A 17116-nucleotide genomic window follows, 5' to 3' on the forward strand; every position below is an offset into this window, starting at 1 on the left:
CATGCATGGAACACAACTTCTATGCATGTTATGACCCACCTCACTCTGCCAGCTTGGGCTTACCTGCGTTAGTTGGGTTGGTTAGGTTTAGGCATGAGGAGTGAGATAAGTTAGGGTCAGCCAGTCAGAGACAGAGTGGGACATGTCACGCTGTTGACATCCCGGAAAAAAATGTCTTAAAAAACAACGATGGCCAGTCCATGTGCTGACAACTTGCAAGCTAGTTTACTTACACAACACTAAAATATAGAGTCATGTAAATGATTTGAGTTCATGACCCCTTGCTGTCAACCTTTACTTAATCCTTCCACTGGCACCCCCATTAATTATCTTTCTGAGCCTGTGATCTCCTGTTGTCCACATCAGTTATGGTTCCTATAAAGCTCCCAATGACGTTGTTAAAAGATTTTAACATGGACACTCCCAGCTCATTGCTGGTTTCACAAATGTCTGGATCGTAGGCCCCCATTAGAGGGGTGCACACCTCCACACTCCCTCTACCAGCTCTTTCGAGGATCCCCATCAGCTGGTCCCTGACCTCCTGAAACAACTCCATGTTGTAACGCAGTAGGACTGAATCATCAAGAGGATAAGTGACATCCTCAGAGTAGCACTCACGTGGAACTGGTACCTCTATGTACTTTAACTTAGGAAAACCTGCGGATAGCATGGAGAATAACCTCCGCAGGGCTGCAGAGGTCAATGGGTTTCCCAGGATTTTGAGCTCCTCCAGCACCTGACAACCAGCCAGAGCATTAGTGAAGGCATCCATGTGCTCGTCCCCTATGTTACATTCCTCAAGGGCCAGGCTGGCGAGTGTGGCTGAACAACGGCTGAGCAGTTTGTGGAAACTGGTGGAGAAACAGTGGTAGATGTCATGTCCGCTGATGTCCAGGCGGACCAGGGCCTCGCTGTGGAGGCTGTTGGAAAGATATGTCATGTCCAAGCGGTTCAGGCTGCAGTTGGCCAACTCCAAGCACTGCAGTGGAGTGTTGAGAGGACTGGGTGGAGAAAAGAGAGGCAAGAGGAAAATAATTAGTGTGGGACAAAAGGTCAGCGGTACGAGAACTGAACACAACCGTAAAGACTATGGGTTGTCGTCCTCCTGTAGGATTTGGTGCCAGAAATGCTTAGAAAATTACAGGTACATTTTTTCAAAAGTAAGTTCAATGATCCGTCTGGTAAGCATTGTGACAAATAGTTACATCTTCAAACTAATTTCCATGTTAATGTTTCTATTTTGCACATTTACTCTATAATAGAACAACAGTTTAAATTGTATGCCGGTCTGTTGGTTAGGTTTTATGTTCCTGTTCTATATCCGACAGACTGTAGTCTGTCCTGCAGATTTCTGGCTAACCTGTAGCTTTGACCAGGTGCAACTGTCTGTTTCTGGCATCATGTCAACAATTTTAAAAACAAAATGCCCCCCATTGTTAAACAAGAGCCTCAAAGCTGGAATCCGCTGTGACCCTGGTTAAAAGGTGATCATTCTGAGCTATATTAAAGCTTTTGATGCTGCAATGTGCACATAATGCCGACATCAGAGCCGTCCATCACATATACATATAAACAAGGACTTTCTTCAACCCTCCCTCTGTCCGTTTACTCACTTGAGCAGTCTGCGCAGGTGTCCAGTTAGTGTGGAGAAACCCACATAGAGCTCAGTCAGGCAGCTCAGTTGTGCCAGCAGATTGCCGATGATGGCCAGCAGATCCTCATCATCAGAGCCCAGCCTCCTAACATCCAACGCCCCAGCTGGCAGGGTCAAAGACTGTAATTTAGGGAATTCCACCCTGGACAGAAGCACCTCCAAGTGTATGGCCTCCAGGGGAACATTGTGGACCACCTCTAGCTTTGAAATGGACTCGGGGTCTGCCAGGCGAATAATGTAGAACAGCTGCTTGAGAGCAAGGGAATCAGCCCGAAAACTAACGAAACGAAGTTTCAGTGGACAGTAGCGGAGGAGGAGGAAGACCTGAGCCACCAGCTCATAGTTGCGGCCTGTGACGAAGCCATTCAGAAGGACATCAATAGACGTTTCAAAGACGGATTGGGACACCTCAGTGGCTTGCATGGCCACCATGGTCTCATAGCACATTTGGGTCAGGAACTGTGTCCTTCGCCATCGACCCAGGGTGGAGTGACAGGGGCAAGCCTGGTGCTCGACATCCTTCAGGGCAGTCAGATCCACCACATGCAGGCTCTTGGCGTAGGTCCTTGGAGGAGACAGCACATAATCCTTTAGAAAACAAAGGGAAATGGTTGTAAAGTCAATTGATTATCATTTGAATCCAGTGACAATTTTAAGAAGTGAAAAATGGGCCAAGAAAATACAACTACAACACGAATATGACATGAATTTCATAAGGCATGCAAGACCATTTAAGTACCTTTAAGCCAGTTAGAATGGCCTCCAGACAAAGCCGGCAGGTGCGGGAGGTGAGGTCCATCTGACAATCCGCCGTCTTTCCCAGGATCTTCTGTAGGTTAAGCTCAGGGAGAGGCCATGTCTGAACCAAACCATGCAGCAAGTCAGCCTGCTCATGGAGGTAGCAGGCCTTGAAGACAAGTGGGTAGAGGTCATAAGACACGCAGCTGAGGTTCTCCAGAGCACTCGGACCACTCTGGATGAAGCCCTCAGCGGCAAGAAATCGCAGTGACTTCATATTTCCAGTTTGTTTTTGTTTTTTTGGACCAATAGGTCTGTGAGTTTGGTGGTTGTTGTGAAGAGCTGCAGGAAAACAGCTCCGCGTGTCTGTGTTTACCTCCTCTGGGGTCACTGCTCTGTTGATTTCCTCTGTTGCTGTCTCTCTGGGCGTTGTGCTCTTGTCTGGGAACAGGCGCGCTGTGGTGAGGCAGGAGCAAGGCACGGGGGTCGCGTGGTAGGTAAGAGGGTACAAGTTATTAATAGAAACAGCTGTCTCACGTCCTTCGCCAGGATCAGTGTCTATTTGCAACTTTCACCCGAGATAAGCAGGAACAGCATTTGAATGGTACTAGGAAACTCGTCACTATTCGCACCTCTTTGTACACAGACCCTAACCCTACACAGACAAGAGAAAACAATGTTGTGGGAGCAGAAACAGAACAGCAATACAGGAACAATCAAATCTCTACTAACCTGCTATTCAACTGTCATCTGAAACAGTTTCATATGGCCTTTACTTAAATGATTCATACGACCTGTCCTATGATCTGATCTGCCATCGCTATAGTTCAGGTTTGGTTACAAGATACAAACAGCAGTTTCCCATGTCACAGTAAGACAGCTAAAAAAAAGGATCATTTCAGGCATTTGAAGAAACAAAACATGCTGTCATTTTTCTGTATCATTTCCGATCATTTTCCGTAGAAGGCAGCAGACTCTGCCAGCTTCTGATGATCTCCTGTATTTGCTGTAATCATATTAAAGTCTGTCAGTTGTCGTATAATGAAACGTGTGTCTTGAGCTTCGTGACATCTGGTGATATCAGCTGATGCCTTGCAGAGTGTCTCTGTTATGGCATATTTCACACAAGGAATTAAATTTAATCATTATTTGATCAGGAAGTCTCATTGAGATTATGATCTCTTTAGCAGGGGAGACCTGAGGACACTCACAAGAACACAAACAGAAACATCACAATAAACAAGTTGTCACTACGGTGCTTAAAAGAAAGACAAGAAAACAAAGTTTGTACTTAATGTGCTTATAATTTTAATATGAGCTATCAACTGAGAAATCATTCATTGTCATTAAATATTTAGTTCAGTGGTCTGCATATTTGGTCAGGAAGCATATACTTGACCATGTCAGCATGAACAAAACACCTTTTTTATTAAATTCATACTGCATATTATTTTAGACATACTGCATGTTGTTAATATGCAATGGAGGTTAGTGTTCACATTCTAGGTTAAAATGAAGGCATGCATCTCTACAAAGTGTGCACTTACATAATTTTAAAGTGGCAATCTACCTGAGAGGACCCTGTTAGTCTAATGCTGATAAAAGTAGCCTTCAGTTAACAGTGAACTTGCCTTCTTGGATCTAGAGTAGGTGATGTTTTCGGGCTTATTTTCATTGGATAACAGCGCCTTATAATGTAAAAGAGGTGATTTGAGGACTTGAATTTGACCTCCAAAACTACCCGTTTAACAGTTCAGCAAAAGAAACCATCTCCTCTCACCTGTCTCGTGTGTTTACAATTCATTTATGAAGGGTGGTAGTGATGGTGGTGATGATGGTGGTGCTCATGGCGGTGATGGTGCTCATGTCTCTTGGCTGGAGAGGCCAGAGCCCCGCATGATGGCCGAAGGTGGGAAAAAAGTTCCCTGTCTCCACCCGCTGTGGGTCTAAGATGTGAGGCAGCATCTTGTACCCTGGAGCGAAGCCTCTTGCTGTGAGTTCGCTGTGCTGCAGGTAGAGACTGGGAAGGGTGGCACCATGAAGCAGGCTGTTGGCCATGCAACCTGCAGGGCTTTCCCTCTCCTCCGTTCCTGTCTTTCCCCAATGACATGGCCTTGCTTTTCAGGGAATGAGGGATAAGGAGACCTCGGGGAGACTCAGTGGAGGTGCAGTTCTCACTGACCACCACAGGATGGTGCTGATGAGCAGAGTGGGCAACCTGTCCGGGCCCCTGAGAGGGAGATTCTGGACAAAACAAAGAAAAACTACTTTAATTTTATGTATTTCCAGAGGAAAAACATGTAAAAGTGAATGACATGAAGCAATAGAGGAGTTTCTTACCTGTGTTGTCAAACTTAGAGGTATAGTTTTCAATGCCAGCTAGATCCAGGTAGTGGTTTCTGCGCTCTATGTTTTCATCCACACAGTAAAGTCTTCTTTCAGCTGTTCCTGCCTCCTGAGACGCACTCTTCTCCTTCTCTGCTGCTGTTTTCAATGAGAGAGGGACATTATCATCACAGCAGAGACAGAGATTTAGTGTTAAAGTTAAATCCCACTGTTCAAAGACTCTGTGTCTTCAATGTTTGTCCCATTAATTACGACTACGGTTCCTCAAGCCACAAATAAAAATGACCTTTTACCTATTTGTGAGGTCTTGTCTGGGTGAGCTGATGGCGTCACAACTAACTTTATCTGCAGGGGTGCTGTGCCGCCGTAAGGCTGCTTGACTGATGCCTCTAGAACCTCATACATGGAGTGTATCAGACTGCACATGTCCTGCAGAACACACACATATACACTTACACACTGTGTACAAAACAGTACTTAATTCAAACAATATGTGTGAAAGAAGCCTACCTCTTTGGTGACCTTGCCACTGTTGTCAAAGTTGTACAGTGTGAAGACCCACTCCTGCTGAGTGTCCTCACCAAGCACCGCGTTACACTCTGTGACCTGAATGTGCGCATACAGTCGAGAAAACAAGCTTATTACTGCTGGAATAAACATTTAACTGCAGTTCTGACGTTTACAATGTAGAATTAAAGTTTATAGTAATTTATGTGGTGCATGAGTTGATCCAAATGGGTAAAACCACAATGTGTAATTTTAAAAATACACTGTTGATGAGTGTCAGATGTGTGACTTTGCAAAAAATGCCACAGAGCTTAAAAAAACACAACTTGCAATATTTATTTGTTATATATAATTATCCACACCCCTCAAGCTGTTTGGAATTTGCAGAAATGTTAGGCAAATCTTGTTAAACCTACAGTTGGTTAGTCAGAGAAATGGAGGTGCACACTCACACCAGCATGGTTGTTCCCCTTCGTTGTCTGTTTGTTGACCTGGAGGTGGATGCCATTGCCTCTGTCAGGCGTCTTCTTCGGTGGCAGATCCACTAAACAACACACAGAGCTGGACTGTGAACATCAATATCCAGTAGACTCATACTTGACAGTTACTGTGATGATCGTGCTAACATGCTGTGTCTTTGTAATTAATTCATCCCTTGTCATAAGCTCTGTTTTCAATAAATGTTTGGCAGCAGACAGGAAACTAAAAGCTAACTGACAGCTGTACATCCAAAGGTCGAAGCTTTCCCACACAAATACGGAACAGATGTGCTTCATTTTACTGTTTTCCCATGAAAGCGAGTGGGATGCTCTATTAAAGCATATGCATCAAAACCTTAATGCACAAAATCCACAGAATAATAATTAAAAGCTTCATGATACAAAAAAGGGGAAAATGTCAGTGTGATGCATGTAATTCTGTACTCACCGTTGGGGTTGCAGCTACGATCAGACTTGTTTTCTCTCAATTCGACGTACAAGTTCTGTGAAAAAAGTGACAGGGTTGTAAATAAACCGAGAGCACTCACGTAGGAGAGCAAATAAACGATCGTCATGTCCCATGAGGGTGGGGACTGAGCTCCAGATGTGAGCGAGGCTGAACAATCCCCGAACATCTGCGGTTTTTCTGTCCATTCTTATCATCAAAGTCATGTCCAACAGATCAGACGAAGCATGTGAATCATTTTCCTACAAAATTTAAAACACAAAGAAAGAGTGTGAGTGTTGAGCAAAGCAGCGAGAGAGACGGAGGAAAGACATAAAGGTCAGCGACGGTTTGGACATGTCCGAGCCTCTTTAAACTGTTGACATCTTGACCTTTTCTTCCCCATCATGTGTAACTGACGTGTCCCAGAAGTTTCATATCATCACTAAATGTACAACCAGATTTACTAGAGACAATAAATTCCAGCTCGTTTTAAAGGCTGAAAGCACAAAACTGCACCACCATACGTACTGTGTCGTCACCTCACACATTGTACACAGCTATAACAATCAGTAGTGGTGGAATGGAACTGAATACATCTACTCAAGTACTCTACATAAGTACAAATTCGAGCTACTTGTACTTTAACGGAGTGTTTCTATTTTATTTGTCTGACAGCTTTTGTTACTAGATACTATTTAGATTACAATCACGCCCTTCCTGTCCAGTGAAAACCATGTATCTCCAACCTTTCTGATAAACTGAAGGATAAAATGTTTCTTTATGGGTTGAGAAAATTCTCCTTCTCCTCAAGCTAAATAATTAAAAACCCTGTTGGATGAACTAGAAAATGCATTGTCACAAAGCCAAAAAAACAGTGTTTTTAAAAATCTAAGCTTATGAAAAATTGATGTTTTAGAGACACGTGGTTCTTACAGGATGGCCATGCTGCAAACATATGATGATCTTGTAGAATATGATGCATTGCTGTTGATTAAAGTAGCCAACAGTATATGAAGTACTTCAAATCAGCTCAACATTAAACATCTACAGCAGTAAAATGCAACATACACATTAACACAGCAGTAATATTGATACAAAAACATCAGATATAACGGTAAAACACTGACAATTTTAGTACATTTTGCTGATAATTCCTAGACATTTTTACTTAAGAAAGGATGTGAATGCAGATCTGTATTTCATTGTGTGGTATTACTTTTACTTATGTAATGAATCTGAATACTTCCTCCACCACTGGCAATCAGAAACAGTCAATTTTCAACACCTTAGTTAACTCTAAAACCTCACATCACTATAAAACCATAAGACCTTAAAATTCATATCATAACATCGATCATTCATACTCGCTCTTCTCAGGTAGAAATCAGTCAGCCCTGCAAAGCAAGACAGAACAGAAGAGAACAAGACTTTCATTATCTCTCAGCGCAACAGTTCATCGCTAATCTCTCACTGATGCTTTGAAACGATAAGATGAGCTCACAACCTCAACACACACACACACACACACACACACACACACACACACACACACACACACACACATACGACACAGCCGACCTCTCTTCACACCCTCTGCTCTCCGCCCGCCACGCTCTGCCTGCCGTGAAGCTTTGATGCTGGGTTCGATTTCCAGTGAAAGAGGGGTGGGAAGCGGGAGAGACGGCGGCAGGTAGCAGAAAGGTGTGCTGCAAGAATCTTCTTCTTCCCTCTCTGTTCTGCACCCTCATTACACCTCAGCCATCCTGGTATCACAGCGTTTTAAGTGTTAGCAGAACAGTAGCTGCCTTTGTCTAAGCAAGAATGTCTAACAGCCTGACTGATAACTTGATACCTGCATAGGAAGTTTCACTACCAGACATGGAGAGATGATGCACTCACTTTGGTTTTATATGCAGAGACATATCAAAATCAAGCCCCATTTTTTTTTTAGTAGCATTTAGTTGTTGAGAAAAGGGACTTATGAGAAACCGTGCAGAAAAACTTCAGTCAAAATCTCAGAATCATTAGAAACAAGAGGGCTTTTCAAAATAAAAGTTGGATGGTATGGGACAAATTCTACCTGGACTGAGGGGTGGATTAACTGTGCAAAGAACATAACAAGAGGAACAGTTTTCTTGGAGCTTGACAGTCAAAGTAACCACTCCTAGTCGTTAGTTATGTCACAATGTAAGGCCGACATGCGAAGCGATTAAAACCCTGCTCGTGATGTTTGCTCTATGATGTTACAATATTTACCCAGTCTTTATGAAAACTTACACTGTAAGCCAGCCTCTCTTTCTCACACACACCATTTCCAGAGATCATAGCAAACAGGGTTGTGCTTCTTCAGAAAGTGATGTTGACCACACCTGAGCCTGAGTCATTGGTATTTGACAGGAAAGTATGTAAACAGTCAGTTAATGCACCTGTGTGCAATCATGTTAACGTGTTTTGTTTTTTTTTTTTTGTTAAAAAAAAAGGCTGCAGAAAGACCAAAAGTTGACAGAAAGCAATATATGACCTCTCATGCAATGAGACTTCTTTGCTGTTTGTGCTTTACAGCATTGGTATCATGGAGTGTCAAACTATAATAGGCTGGAAAATCAAATCGCAGGAAGCCCTCGTCTGTGAACAAGCACAGAAACTCCACCGCAACCCTTTAAACAACTTGGCAGAGTCGACATCTGTTTTCCAAAGTGTAGGACTTTCCAGAACCTCCATACAGCACGGTCCACATATAACATCGACTCCTAACACTTTAAAAACCTCAAAACAACAAACTGATCTCCTGATCAGCTTAAAGATCAAACAGGGTGAAGACATGTGAAAGTGCCATGTTGGTTGTTTGTCACGGTTCACTTTTAAAAGATGGACGTGTGAGTGAATTTACTGTTCCTACAAGCCACCCTGTGATGTTTAGAGGAATAAAACATTAAGACATCTGTGATATTTTCATCACTAAATCTGGTTACACAGATCAAATTAGTGTGTTCATAGTTAACAGGAGAGAATGTGACTGTTTTCCATGAATTAACCTTCATGATGAGGACAGTTCCTCTACAGGATCCAAGACACAAATGTGACTGCGTCATTAATGCCAACAGTCTACATGTGATGCCATTTACGCAAACCAAACACCCCTCCCCATATCTTTTTCCTCAACCGCCCCCCCTCTGTCTGTCTGGCTGGAGAAGGAAAGCAGTACCAGATGTGGAGGCTTTTTTTTTTTTTTTCTCAGTGCAGTCGGATATAAAGACCTTGCTGTTGTGGAGGGGGGAGGGGGGTGGCCGTGTTGCACTTCACAGACTTGGAAGTCTCTTTATAGAGATGGAGGAGGAAGGGCGGAAGAATAAATATACGACTGCCTCCAAACACCTTTCATGTCTCCCTGGATGTGATGTGAGCAAATACTGTTTATCCCAAAACTGGCTTAACTGAGATGAAGCTGTTGGCACGGCAATAAACCAGTATGGGGAGTTAATGCCTGTTTTTACTGCTGTTTTTTTCTTTAGTATGGGAGCAGACATAATATACAACTCTCATACATTGAAGAGGGTGTTCTGGGGGAGGAATGTGCCCTCATACTTACTGTATGTGTTGTTAGATACGATCAACTTAACGTCGTTGTATTAGTACAGCAAGTAGTATGTGTGACAGGCTCTATCCTTACACTCTTGATTCGGACAAGAAAAAGCATCCCCCAAAACATCTCAAGAGCTGCAGAGTCCAGATGGGCTAAATTGTTCAAGTTCCATCTTTTTCCTGTAATTATCATGTGGCTGATTGGTTTCCATCCATCACTCTGCCGGCTTCAAGCCTAACTGATAATCTATCAACAATGAACCATTACAATGTTAAAGGAAACCAAAATAAGCACAATGAGATCTTTTTTTGTTTAATACCTGATGTGGGTGCCTTCAGGGTTTAGGTTTGCCTGTGTTTGTAGGTGTTAATCAAATGACATATAGGCCGTTACAAAATTATGTAAGCAAAATAAAATATAAAAACAGATTTTCTACCTCTGTCAGTCTGGTTTTGTGGATGTGGAAGCGCTCCAGCTCCCCTTGACAGGTCAGCACATTGGAGGCCAAACTCCCACCTGCAGAACATAAGAATAAATATGTGAGACACACGTACAAACACATGTATGAAGCAGCTGTGTGGTTTGTCTGGTATGTGCAGTTACCTTCAGGACTCTGTCTGCGTTTCGATGCTGTCCACAAAATGAGAGAAAAGAGTATATAATACAAGTCAGAGGCGATTTCATCTTTTTAAAAAGAGACTACTTGTGTAATACAATAATATCTCACCAAGTTTGGACTGGAATTTGCCCATAATCCCGGCCGTTCATGGGATCAAGAAAAGTTCATAAGGTCCAATCCATGAGGGAAAACTAAATGTGACATGAGTGAAACATCCATTTCCGTACAAGAGCTCCGGGTGAGCGCTGCAGGTATTCGCTCACTGGGGATTTCACAGCGGACGCGAAGCTTGAAAGTGTGGCTGAGATGTTTATCCAAAGAGTAGAGACGCGGAGAGAGACGCTTCACCGCAGCGCACTTCCTTCTTCGCTTATAGGCTGACTGGAAGACCGCTGTGTTTTAATTCTCTGTTACTTAAAACGTTTACAATGACAGAAAGCTTCTGGTTGTTTGACACATGACTTGACTTTAAATCCTATTATAATTATGCTTTGGCGATATGTAGAGTCTTGGCTGTGTTTAGGTAATATATTAATAACATGCAATATTAATAATTTATTCACCTCGTGTGCTTATTAACACACGCTTGAACAGTAGTGGGTAACAGTCCTGCGTAAGATTGACGCCACACTATTTTAACCCCTTTGATTCATGAATACTGTATGTCTGCACTGTAGGGGGTGTGCATTGCTTCCATTGTTTCAATGAAATCTAAATCATCATCTGCATGATCTTGATGCTGCATTCAGGTGAAAGTGATGTCTTGACCACCAGTTGTGTGTTTGCCACATCGCAGTCCAACACCACTGTAGATCATCATCACACTACTCAGCAGTAAGGTCTGCTGTGCACTGCAGCATAACATGTGCTTTGACAGCACTTGCTTTTATTATTGTGACTTTGCTAACATTATCTTACTGTTGCCATAATTAAGGTATTTACAGCTTAATTCACAAAAGGGGAATTATAATAAAAAGAGACAGCAGGTCTATTTCCCAAGCAGCAATAATTTCTCAAACAATTACATAGAAAGGGGAAGGTACAAAAGAGCTTTTTTGTTTATTACAAAATACAAAACCAATATTCTAATGTTGCCACTGTGTACAGAGCCTCTTTGACATCTGGTCACACCTGGTTTCCTTAGCATCAAATTACAACCTGTTTTCAATCTGAACGAATGGCTGTGGTTAACAACAATTTCTGTTTTCATTATATTACATAAATGTACATATGTCTGTTTAAAAACAACAGACTAAGTCCATATCGCAGTCATGTTAACTGCTGCCACTGACGGACTCTTTGACAGTGAGGGCTGGCGTGGGTCCTATGTGGGTCCAGATGTAGCCCTTCTCTGGCCGGATGGGGATGGTGGGGAATGGAGAGCTGCGTGACTTGAAGTATTCAGAGGGGGCGTGGCACACAAACTCCAGGTACTCCATCTTCCTTGGCAGATCCTCCTCTGGACCTATTGCAAAACAGAAAAATTCTTAACCTGTCACATAAATGGCCTAAAAATTGTAAAAATGTCAATTTCTCATTGCTCACCAACAATGTATGTCCCAGGATCAAACTGGTCCTTTGGGCTGGCCTGGGTAGGGATCAGCCAGGTTAGTGCAGCGCTCTTCTCACAATACTGGTCCTGTACAAAACCTCGAATCTGGGCGTAGTATGGCTTCCCGTCTTCCTCATCTGTTACTTTGATCACATCTCCTGTCTGGTAGTACACACCCTGTGGACACAAATATAAATGCTGAGGATGACAACCATCAGGCTGCTTTTCTCATAGTCATCACAAGATGAAGGTTTGGAACAACATTGCTGTAATTAAAGCTGCAATCATGTCATCATTAAATAATCAGAAACATGACATTATTTTTGTTTGGGAAGAATAAACACCATACCTTATAAAATACAGATTCTGAAGTGATGATTGTTGCAACAGATTCTGGTGCTTTGATTGGCTAAGGAAAGGAATCACACACAGGGGTCAAACAGAAATCCACAGTGCAACATGGAACAGGAGAAATAACTATGTCTGCTGGTTCAAATCCATCTCTAACTCACATTTTTGAGTTTGAAAATATGTCTCCTGCCCTTTCCTTTTGTGGACACCTTCTTCTCAGATGCAGGAGCTTTGTACTTGGTGCTTCTCAGCCGTGCAGACCTCCTGTGGATCTCCTGCTTGGACTAAAGGCAAAAGCCATCAGTGGCTGTTCTGGGATCCGTTATAATCTCTACATTACATTTCGTCATGCTGCTGTTAAGCTTTAGGAGGCAATTTAGAGTGACGGTGTCCTTAAAAATAACAGCAAAGTCTGAGACAAACACTCATTGTAAGAGGGAACATTTAGACACAGTAACCAACCTGCTTTCCTCCGCCATTGCTGGGCTGAATGTTGGAGGACATGGAGGGTCCTGATGCTCCGCCGCTGCTGCTCTTTCCTGTGCAGTTGTTGCAGAGGATCTCTCCCTGGTTCCCTTTCTTCCACATCGACGAAGAGTTCGTCTTGCAGACAGCACAGCATGGTTTCAACCCCAGCGGCATCGTTAAGTCAGAAACGACGCCAGGGTAAGAAGAAATGAACGTTAATACAGTGCTCAACAATGAGATGATGGTTGCTCGCTATGCTCCTGCTAACTGTGTTATGACCAATAACACATTGATGCGAGTGCTTCGAATGACACAAACGGTGGGAATTGTGTCTCCTTTCACCTACAAAAAGACCTTCGACGACCACCTATGACTAATAATAATAATAATAACGACAGCGTCAAAATGCAACCTGGATTGCATATTTTCGCAACCATATCACCGCCATTGCTAACGCCACCGTTTCTTCTTCATTGCTTCTAGTGACATCGGCTCTTCTTCTGTAGTTTGCAGTGTGGGCACAAGCCTCAGTCAAGCGCCACCGCTGGACTTGGAGGAACCTGCGCCGAACTCAACCGAAGCCGTTTTGTGTTGGAAACACTAAAATCAGTATGACGGAATAACACCTTATATGCCAGGGGAAAGAAAAGGAGGAGACAAATGTTGGTCACCAGCAGCAGGAGCGGTAAAGTTCAACACAACAGCAAAAGTAACAGTTATGACCCTTAGCGGCCCGCCACTTTTTTCGTTGGTACCATTTCCGGTTTAGTCTCCGCTTGCTGTTAAAAACAGGTGAGACATAGAGGTCCTCATCGGTTCTCCCGTCCTACTTAATATAAATATGCCGAGAAGTATAAGCCCCTCCCCTTACACTTTTCGATATATTCAAATTATTTATTTTGTTTAGTCCTGTATGAAGATTTTTTTTTTATTATATTGGAGAGGGAAAATATTGCCTTTTATTAAAGTTATTTCATAACATCAAAATCGCTTACATTTAGACCACCCTCTGCAACAGGTTTCTGTAGCAATGGTTTTTACTCGAGGAAATATGACGATAATGAGAACATTGTAATATTTTTGAAGATAAGGGTGATTGAAGACGAAGAGTTCAGCTGACGTGTCTCCAATCCAGCAGGTGGCGGTAATTCGGTCGAAAGGCCGCCAACTACTCTAAATGTAAAGACGAAGAAGAACTGCGTCACAGTTCAAAACAATACTTTAAGTTCCGCCTGTCTGGCGCCGTGTCCTCATGAAGATGTCTCAAAATAATCCTGACAATGACGACCAAACGTCAAGTAACAAAAAAGCCATCTCCCTCCCAATTTCCAGAGTGAGGCTGATAATGAAGAGCTCCCCCGACGTCTCCAGCATCAACCAGGACGCTCTGTTTCTCACCACCAAGGCGACAGTAAGATGCAGTTTGAGGCTAAACCATCGGTTCACTTAGCACTGCTAATTGAACAGCTCATTCAGATGCTGCTGCTAACAGGGATTAGCTAACTGTTAGCTTCACGGATAACTGTATGAAAGTAGCCGCTCCTGCTTCCGTTTGAGCTCGCGTGCCCACTTATTGCGAGTTTCTCCTTGGCTGACTTGTCTTGTGTTGTTGTAGGAGCTGTTTGTCCAGCACCTGGCTCTGTCCTCGTTCAACAACGGCTCCGGGAAAGAGACCAACAGTCTGTCATACAGCGACCTGGCTCACACAGCAGAGGAGACGGAGACTTTCCACTTTCTTACAGGTAGGACCCAGTCACAGCCTGACACAGCTGGTCCTTTACCACTGAAACATTACAATAACCTGAAACCTTTATGTAAATTATGATTATATTCTAGGTTGGTAGGTATGGTTGAAGTATTCCCTCAGTTAGCAGTTTAGCTAAAATTAATGCAGTGTAATACAAAAGCCATGCAATACATCCAATCTTCATGAAGGTTGAAATGGTTAGTTTTTGCTTTGAATGTTGTAGTTTGTGCTATTGTGTCATATTGAGATGTGATTTTAACTTTTTGCATACCCTCATTGATGGACCTGATAAATATTAGAAACGCATGTCAGTATAAGGCAGTAAATGTAATGCAGTATAAAGTTAGGCTGCTTTAAATCTGTTAAACATATTGTGGTGTATTATACCCCTGTCCCTGTGTGCAGTCGTGAACATGAAAGATAAGGTCTTCTTCATGGGAATTTGGGATTTTTGTATGACTGTTTTTCATTAATTCATTCGTATTGGGGTTGTTTTTCACCATAAATCACAGGAGACCTTCATTTATTAGCCAAATCACAAATTATTCTCTGGTCAGGAAATTTGCTGGGTGACATTATAAATGGATATAGCAATGTACAATTATAGATGTTCTATATTGATTTATCCCCCAGTTCTAAAAGGCTATTTCCACAGTCCAACCAGTTCTTTATTGTAACTTGCGTTCTTTAAATTTAATATTTCCCATTTCACTGTCATAAACCCAACACTGTTTATGTCCTGGCTATTCGTCCTCTGTCTGTCTTATCGTTGTTGCAGCTTCTTTCGATGACAATCTGGTAAAAGTTCCAACATGTAGTAGACGATGGTGCATTTTAAAGTAAAATATCAAGTAGTTTAAATGATAATTAACAAGAGGGCAGCTTATTCTGGCTCTTGATAAATACTTTCTTTAACATATCTCTTTTTGCAAGTTGCTGCAGTCTTTATTCGTTTTCTGCAGCAGTTTTTAAAACAGTTGTTGTTGTTGCTGTGAAGTCTGTTGGGGAGAGCTCATGTTTCCTGTGTGATAGCATGTCAGTTGATTTAAAGCACTGTCAGCCATGTCAGGGATGGGGAAGTACAGCTACAGTCAGAGGATAAGTAGAGACTGTTAGAATGAGTTTGACACAGTGTCATATTCTCTGTTTAACTGACAGACATCCTGCCCAAGAAGATCCTGGCTCGAGATTACCTGAAATCTTTGGAGCAAATGCAAGAAGAGGACGCTGATCTTTAAAAAAAAAAAAGAAAGAAAGAAAAAAAGAAAAAAAAAAGTACACTGGCTGTGTTTGGGGAGATGTTAGCAAATGTACACGCCATTCACTGAGAGCAACACGACTGGCAGAAGAGACACCCTGAACTTTCTCAATGCTTTTAAATACATTGACAGAGTTCAGCTGCAGGGTACATGGAAGAAATTTGTGGACATGGAGCTGCAAGTAAAGTCATGCATGGCAGATATGAGATCAAGAGAAGACTCAGACTCAACACTCAACAACATGCAGAGGCTTTGTGGAACATAGAAGTTGTCCCGTATGCCTAAGATAAATGCTCGATGCCAGAAATCTAAATTTGTAACAGCCTAAACAAAGCAGCCGGAGATGAATCATAATGCAATCAATCAAATCGTGAAGTTCTCCGCAGAATTGATCACCTCTATAAAGACTATATTTTTGTGTAAGCTACTGTTGTTGCTAATAAATGATGGACTTGAATAGTAGATAACAGAACAATTTTGCATTTGCCTCATGTTCCCAGATTTTAGCAGGTTTTTTGGTAGCAGTGTCATGTAAATTTCACACTTGTTTTCCATGTTCAATTATCAGGAGGAGAGAATTATTTTATCCTAATAACTTGCAGTCCTGTATGAGCTCACTCCATGTAACAGACCAGGACAATGTGAATCCATTCCACACAGCTGGAGCACATATGTCTCCGCTCCAGAGTTATTACTGCCTTTAAAATATGTTAGGTCACCACTTTATTTTAGAAATGCTGTCAGACCTTGATTTCAAAGTGAAATGTGCTGATGTTACTGACTGTAAGATATGCATTGTAGCTTTTTTCAAAAGATATTGTCATATTCCAGTTCTGAATAGTTTATCGTGAATACTTGAAAGTTGTTTGAACGAATTAGAAGTACAAATACCTCTTTTCTTTCACAGCTTAACTACAAAGCGACTGAACATGTCGTGTCTTTCCAAATGAAAATCCGCACTCAGCCTACTCGATGTAACTATTTAAAGTGTATATATAACAGCTGATCACCTTACAAGGCGTCTTCCTCATAAATTTACAAAATGATTGTTTAGATTTGATATTAAAATAAAGATTGATGAGGTCTGATATTCATGTTGCACCATGTGTTTTACACCGCGATCTTGGAGAGATGGACTTGAATGATGTGTTGAACACTATCTCTGTTTCAAGCTTCACGTGTCTTTGGGTTTTAGTAGATGCTGTTAGTGTAACCATGAAATCTCCGTGTGGAAGTTTATTTATTTCTGCTGATTCTAGGTTACACGTGTTACTTTGGGTGGTTTTTTGATGACACAAGGTGCATATCGAGTGTGCTTTGTCCTCATAATACAGACGTAAACTAAAGCATGCATGCCATTTGCTA

At 42.2% G+C, this 17116-nt stretch overlaps 4 protein-coding genes across 5 annotated transcripts; 1 reads left to right on the forward strand and 3 right to left on the reverse strand.

Moving 5' to 3' along the window:
• Positions 1–297: 297 nt before the first annotated feature.
• On the reverse strand, positions 298–2669 carry lrrc14b (leucine rich repeat containing 14B). Its single transcript, XM_076755389.1, has 3 exons — positions 2394–2669; positions 1614–2242; positions 298–1001 (listed from the first exon to the last, which is right to left on the reverse strand). The coding sequence occupies exons 1-3, from the start codon at positions 2667–2669 to the stop codon at positions 323–325; spliced, it is 1584 nt and encodes a 527-aa protein (XP_076611504.1). The 3' UTR covers positions 298–322.
• A 1010-nt stretch (positions 2670–3679) lies between these two features.
• LOC143335521 (protein naked cuticle homolog 2-like) lies at positions 3680–10652 on the reverse strand. 2 transcript variants are annotated; one of them, XM_076755003.1, is made up of 9 exons: positions 10483–10652; positions 10359–10385; positions 10192–10271; positions 6173–6227; positions 5698–5789; positions 5249–5344; positions 5032–5167; positions 4733–4876; positions 3680–4636 (listed from the first exon to the last, which is right to left on the reverse strand). In XM_076755003.1, the coding sequence occupies exons 1-9, from the start codon at positions 10505–10507 to the stop codon at positions 4197–4199; spliced, it is 1095 nt and encodes a 364-aa protein (XP_076611118.1). In that variant the 5' UTR covers positions 10508–10652; the 3' UTR covers positions 3680–4196. The 2 variants fall into 2 exon arrangements, with proteins under 2 accessions (XP_076611118.1, XP_076611119.1); XM_076755004.1 differs by having other exon boundaries at positions 4072–4636; positions 4733–4873; positions 10483–10552.
• A 757-nt stretch (positions 10653–11409) lies between these two features.
• gatad1 (GATA zinc finger domain containing 1) lies at positions 11410–12919 on the reverse strand. The gene is made up of 5 exons (XM_076755129.1): positions 12740–12919; positions 12439–12561; positions 12276–12335; positions 11920–12103; positions 11410–11839 (listed from the first exon to the last, which is right to left on the reverse strand). The coding sequence occupies exons 1-5, from the start codon at positions 12917–12919 to the stop codon at positions 11649–11651; spliced, it is 738 nt and encodes a 245-aa protein (XP_076611244.1). The 3' UTR covers positions 11410–11648.
• On the forward strand, positions 12826–16841 carry chrac1 (chromatin accessibility complex subunit 1). The gene is made up of 4 exons (XM_076755134.1): positions 12826–12943; positions 13229–14156; positions 14361–14487; positions 15651–16841. The coding sequence occupies exons 2-4, from the start codon at positions 13998–14000 to the stop codon at positions 15728–15730; spliced, it is 366 nt and encodes a 121-aa protein (XP_076611249.1). The 5' UTR covers positions 12826–12943; positions 13229–13997; the 3' UTR covers positions 15731–16841.
• The last annotated feature ends 275 nt before the right edge of the window (positions 16842–17116 follow it).

The sequence above is a fragment of the Chaetodon auriga genome, chromosome 17, assembly GCF_051107435.1.
Source record: "Chaetodon auriga isolate fChaAug3 chromosome 17, fChaAug3.hap1, whole genome shotgun sequence".
NCBI classification, from domain to species: Eukaryota; Metazoa; Chordata; class Actinopteri; order Chaetodontiformes; family Chaetodontidae; genus Chaetodon; species Chaetodon auriga.

Bases quoted from the DNA above. Each gene is read 5' to 3' on its own strand.
- LOC143335521 (XM_076755003.1), bottom strand. From the start codon at position 10,507: ATGGGCAAATTCCAGTCCAAACTTG. The intron at 10,386-10,482 runs GTGAGATATTAT...TTTTGTGGACAG, and splicing joins CAAATTCCAGTCCAAACTTG to CATCGAAACGCAGACAGAGT. The intron at 4,877-5,031 runs GTAAAAGGTCAT...CATTGAAAACAG, and splicing joins AGACAAGACCTCACAAATAG to CAGCAGAGAAGGAGAAGAGT.
- gatad1 (XM_076755129.1), bottom strand. From the start codon at position 12,919: ATGCCGCTGGGGTTGAAACCATGCTGTGCTGTCTGCAAGACGAACTCT. The intron at 12,336-12,438 runs GTGAGTTAGAGA...TCCTTTCCTTAG, and splicing joins ATATTTTCAAACTCAAAAAT to CCAATCAAAGCACCAGAATC. The intron at 11,840-11,919 runs GTGAGCAATGAG...GTTTTGCAATAG, and splicing joins TCCTGGGACATACATTGTTG to GTCCAGAGGAGGATCTGCCA.
- lrrc14b (XM_076755389.1), bottom strand. From the start codon at position 2,669: ATGAAGTCACTGCGATTTCTTGCCGCTGAGGGCTTCATCCAGAGTGGT. The intron at 2,243-2,393 runs GTACTTAAATGG...TGTTTTCTAAAG, and splicing joins CCATTCTAACTGGCTTAAAG to GATTATGTGCTGTCTCCTCC. The intron at 1,002-1,613 runs GTGAGTAAACGG...TTCTCCACCCAG, and splicing joins CACCTGCGCAGACTGCTCAA to TCCTCTCAACACTCCACTGC.
- chrac1 (XM_076755134.1), top strand. From the start codon at position 13,998: ATGAAGATGTCTCAAAATAATCCTGACAATGACGACCAAACGTCAAGT. The intron at 14,157-14,360 runs GTAAGATGCAGT...GTGTTGTTGTAG, and splicing joins TTCTCACCACCAAGGCGACA to GAGCTGTTTGTCCAGCACCT. The intron at 14,488-15,650 runs GTAGGACCCAGT...TTTAACTGACAG, and splicing joins GACTTTCCACTTTCTTACAG to ACATCCTGCCCAAGAAGATC.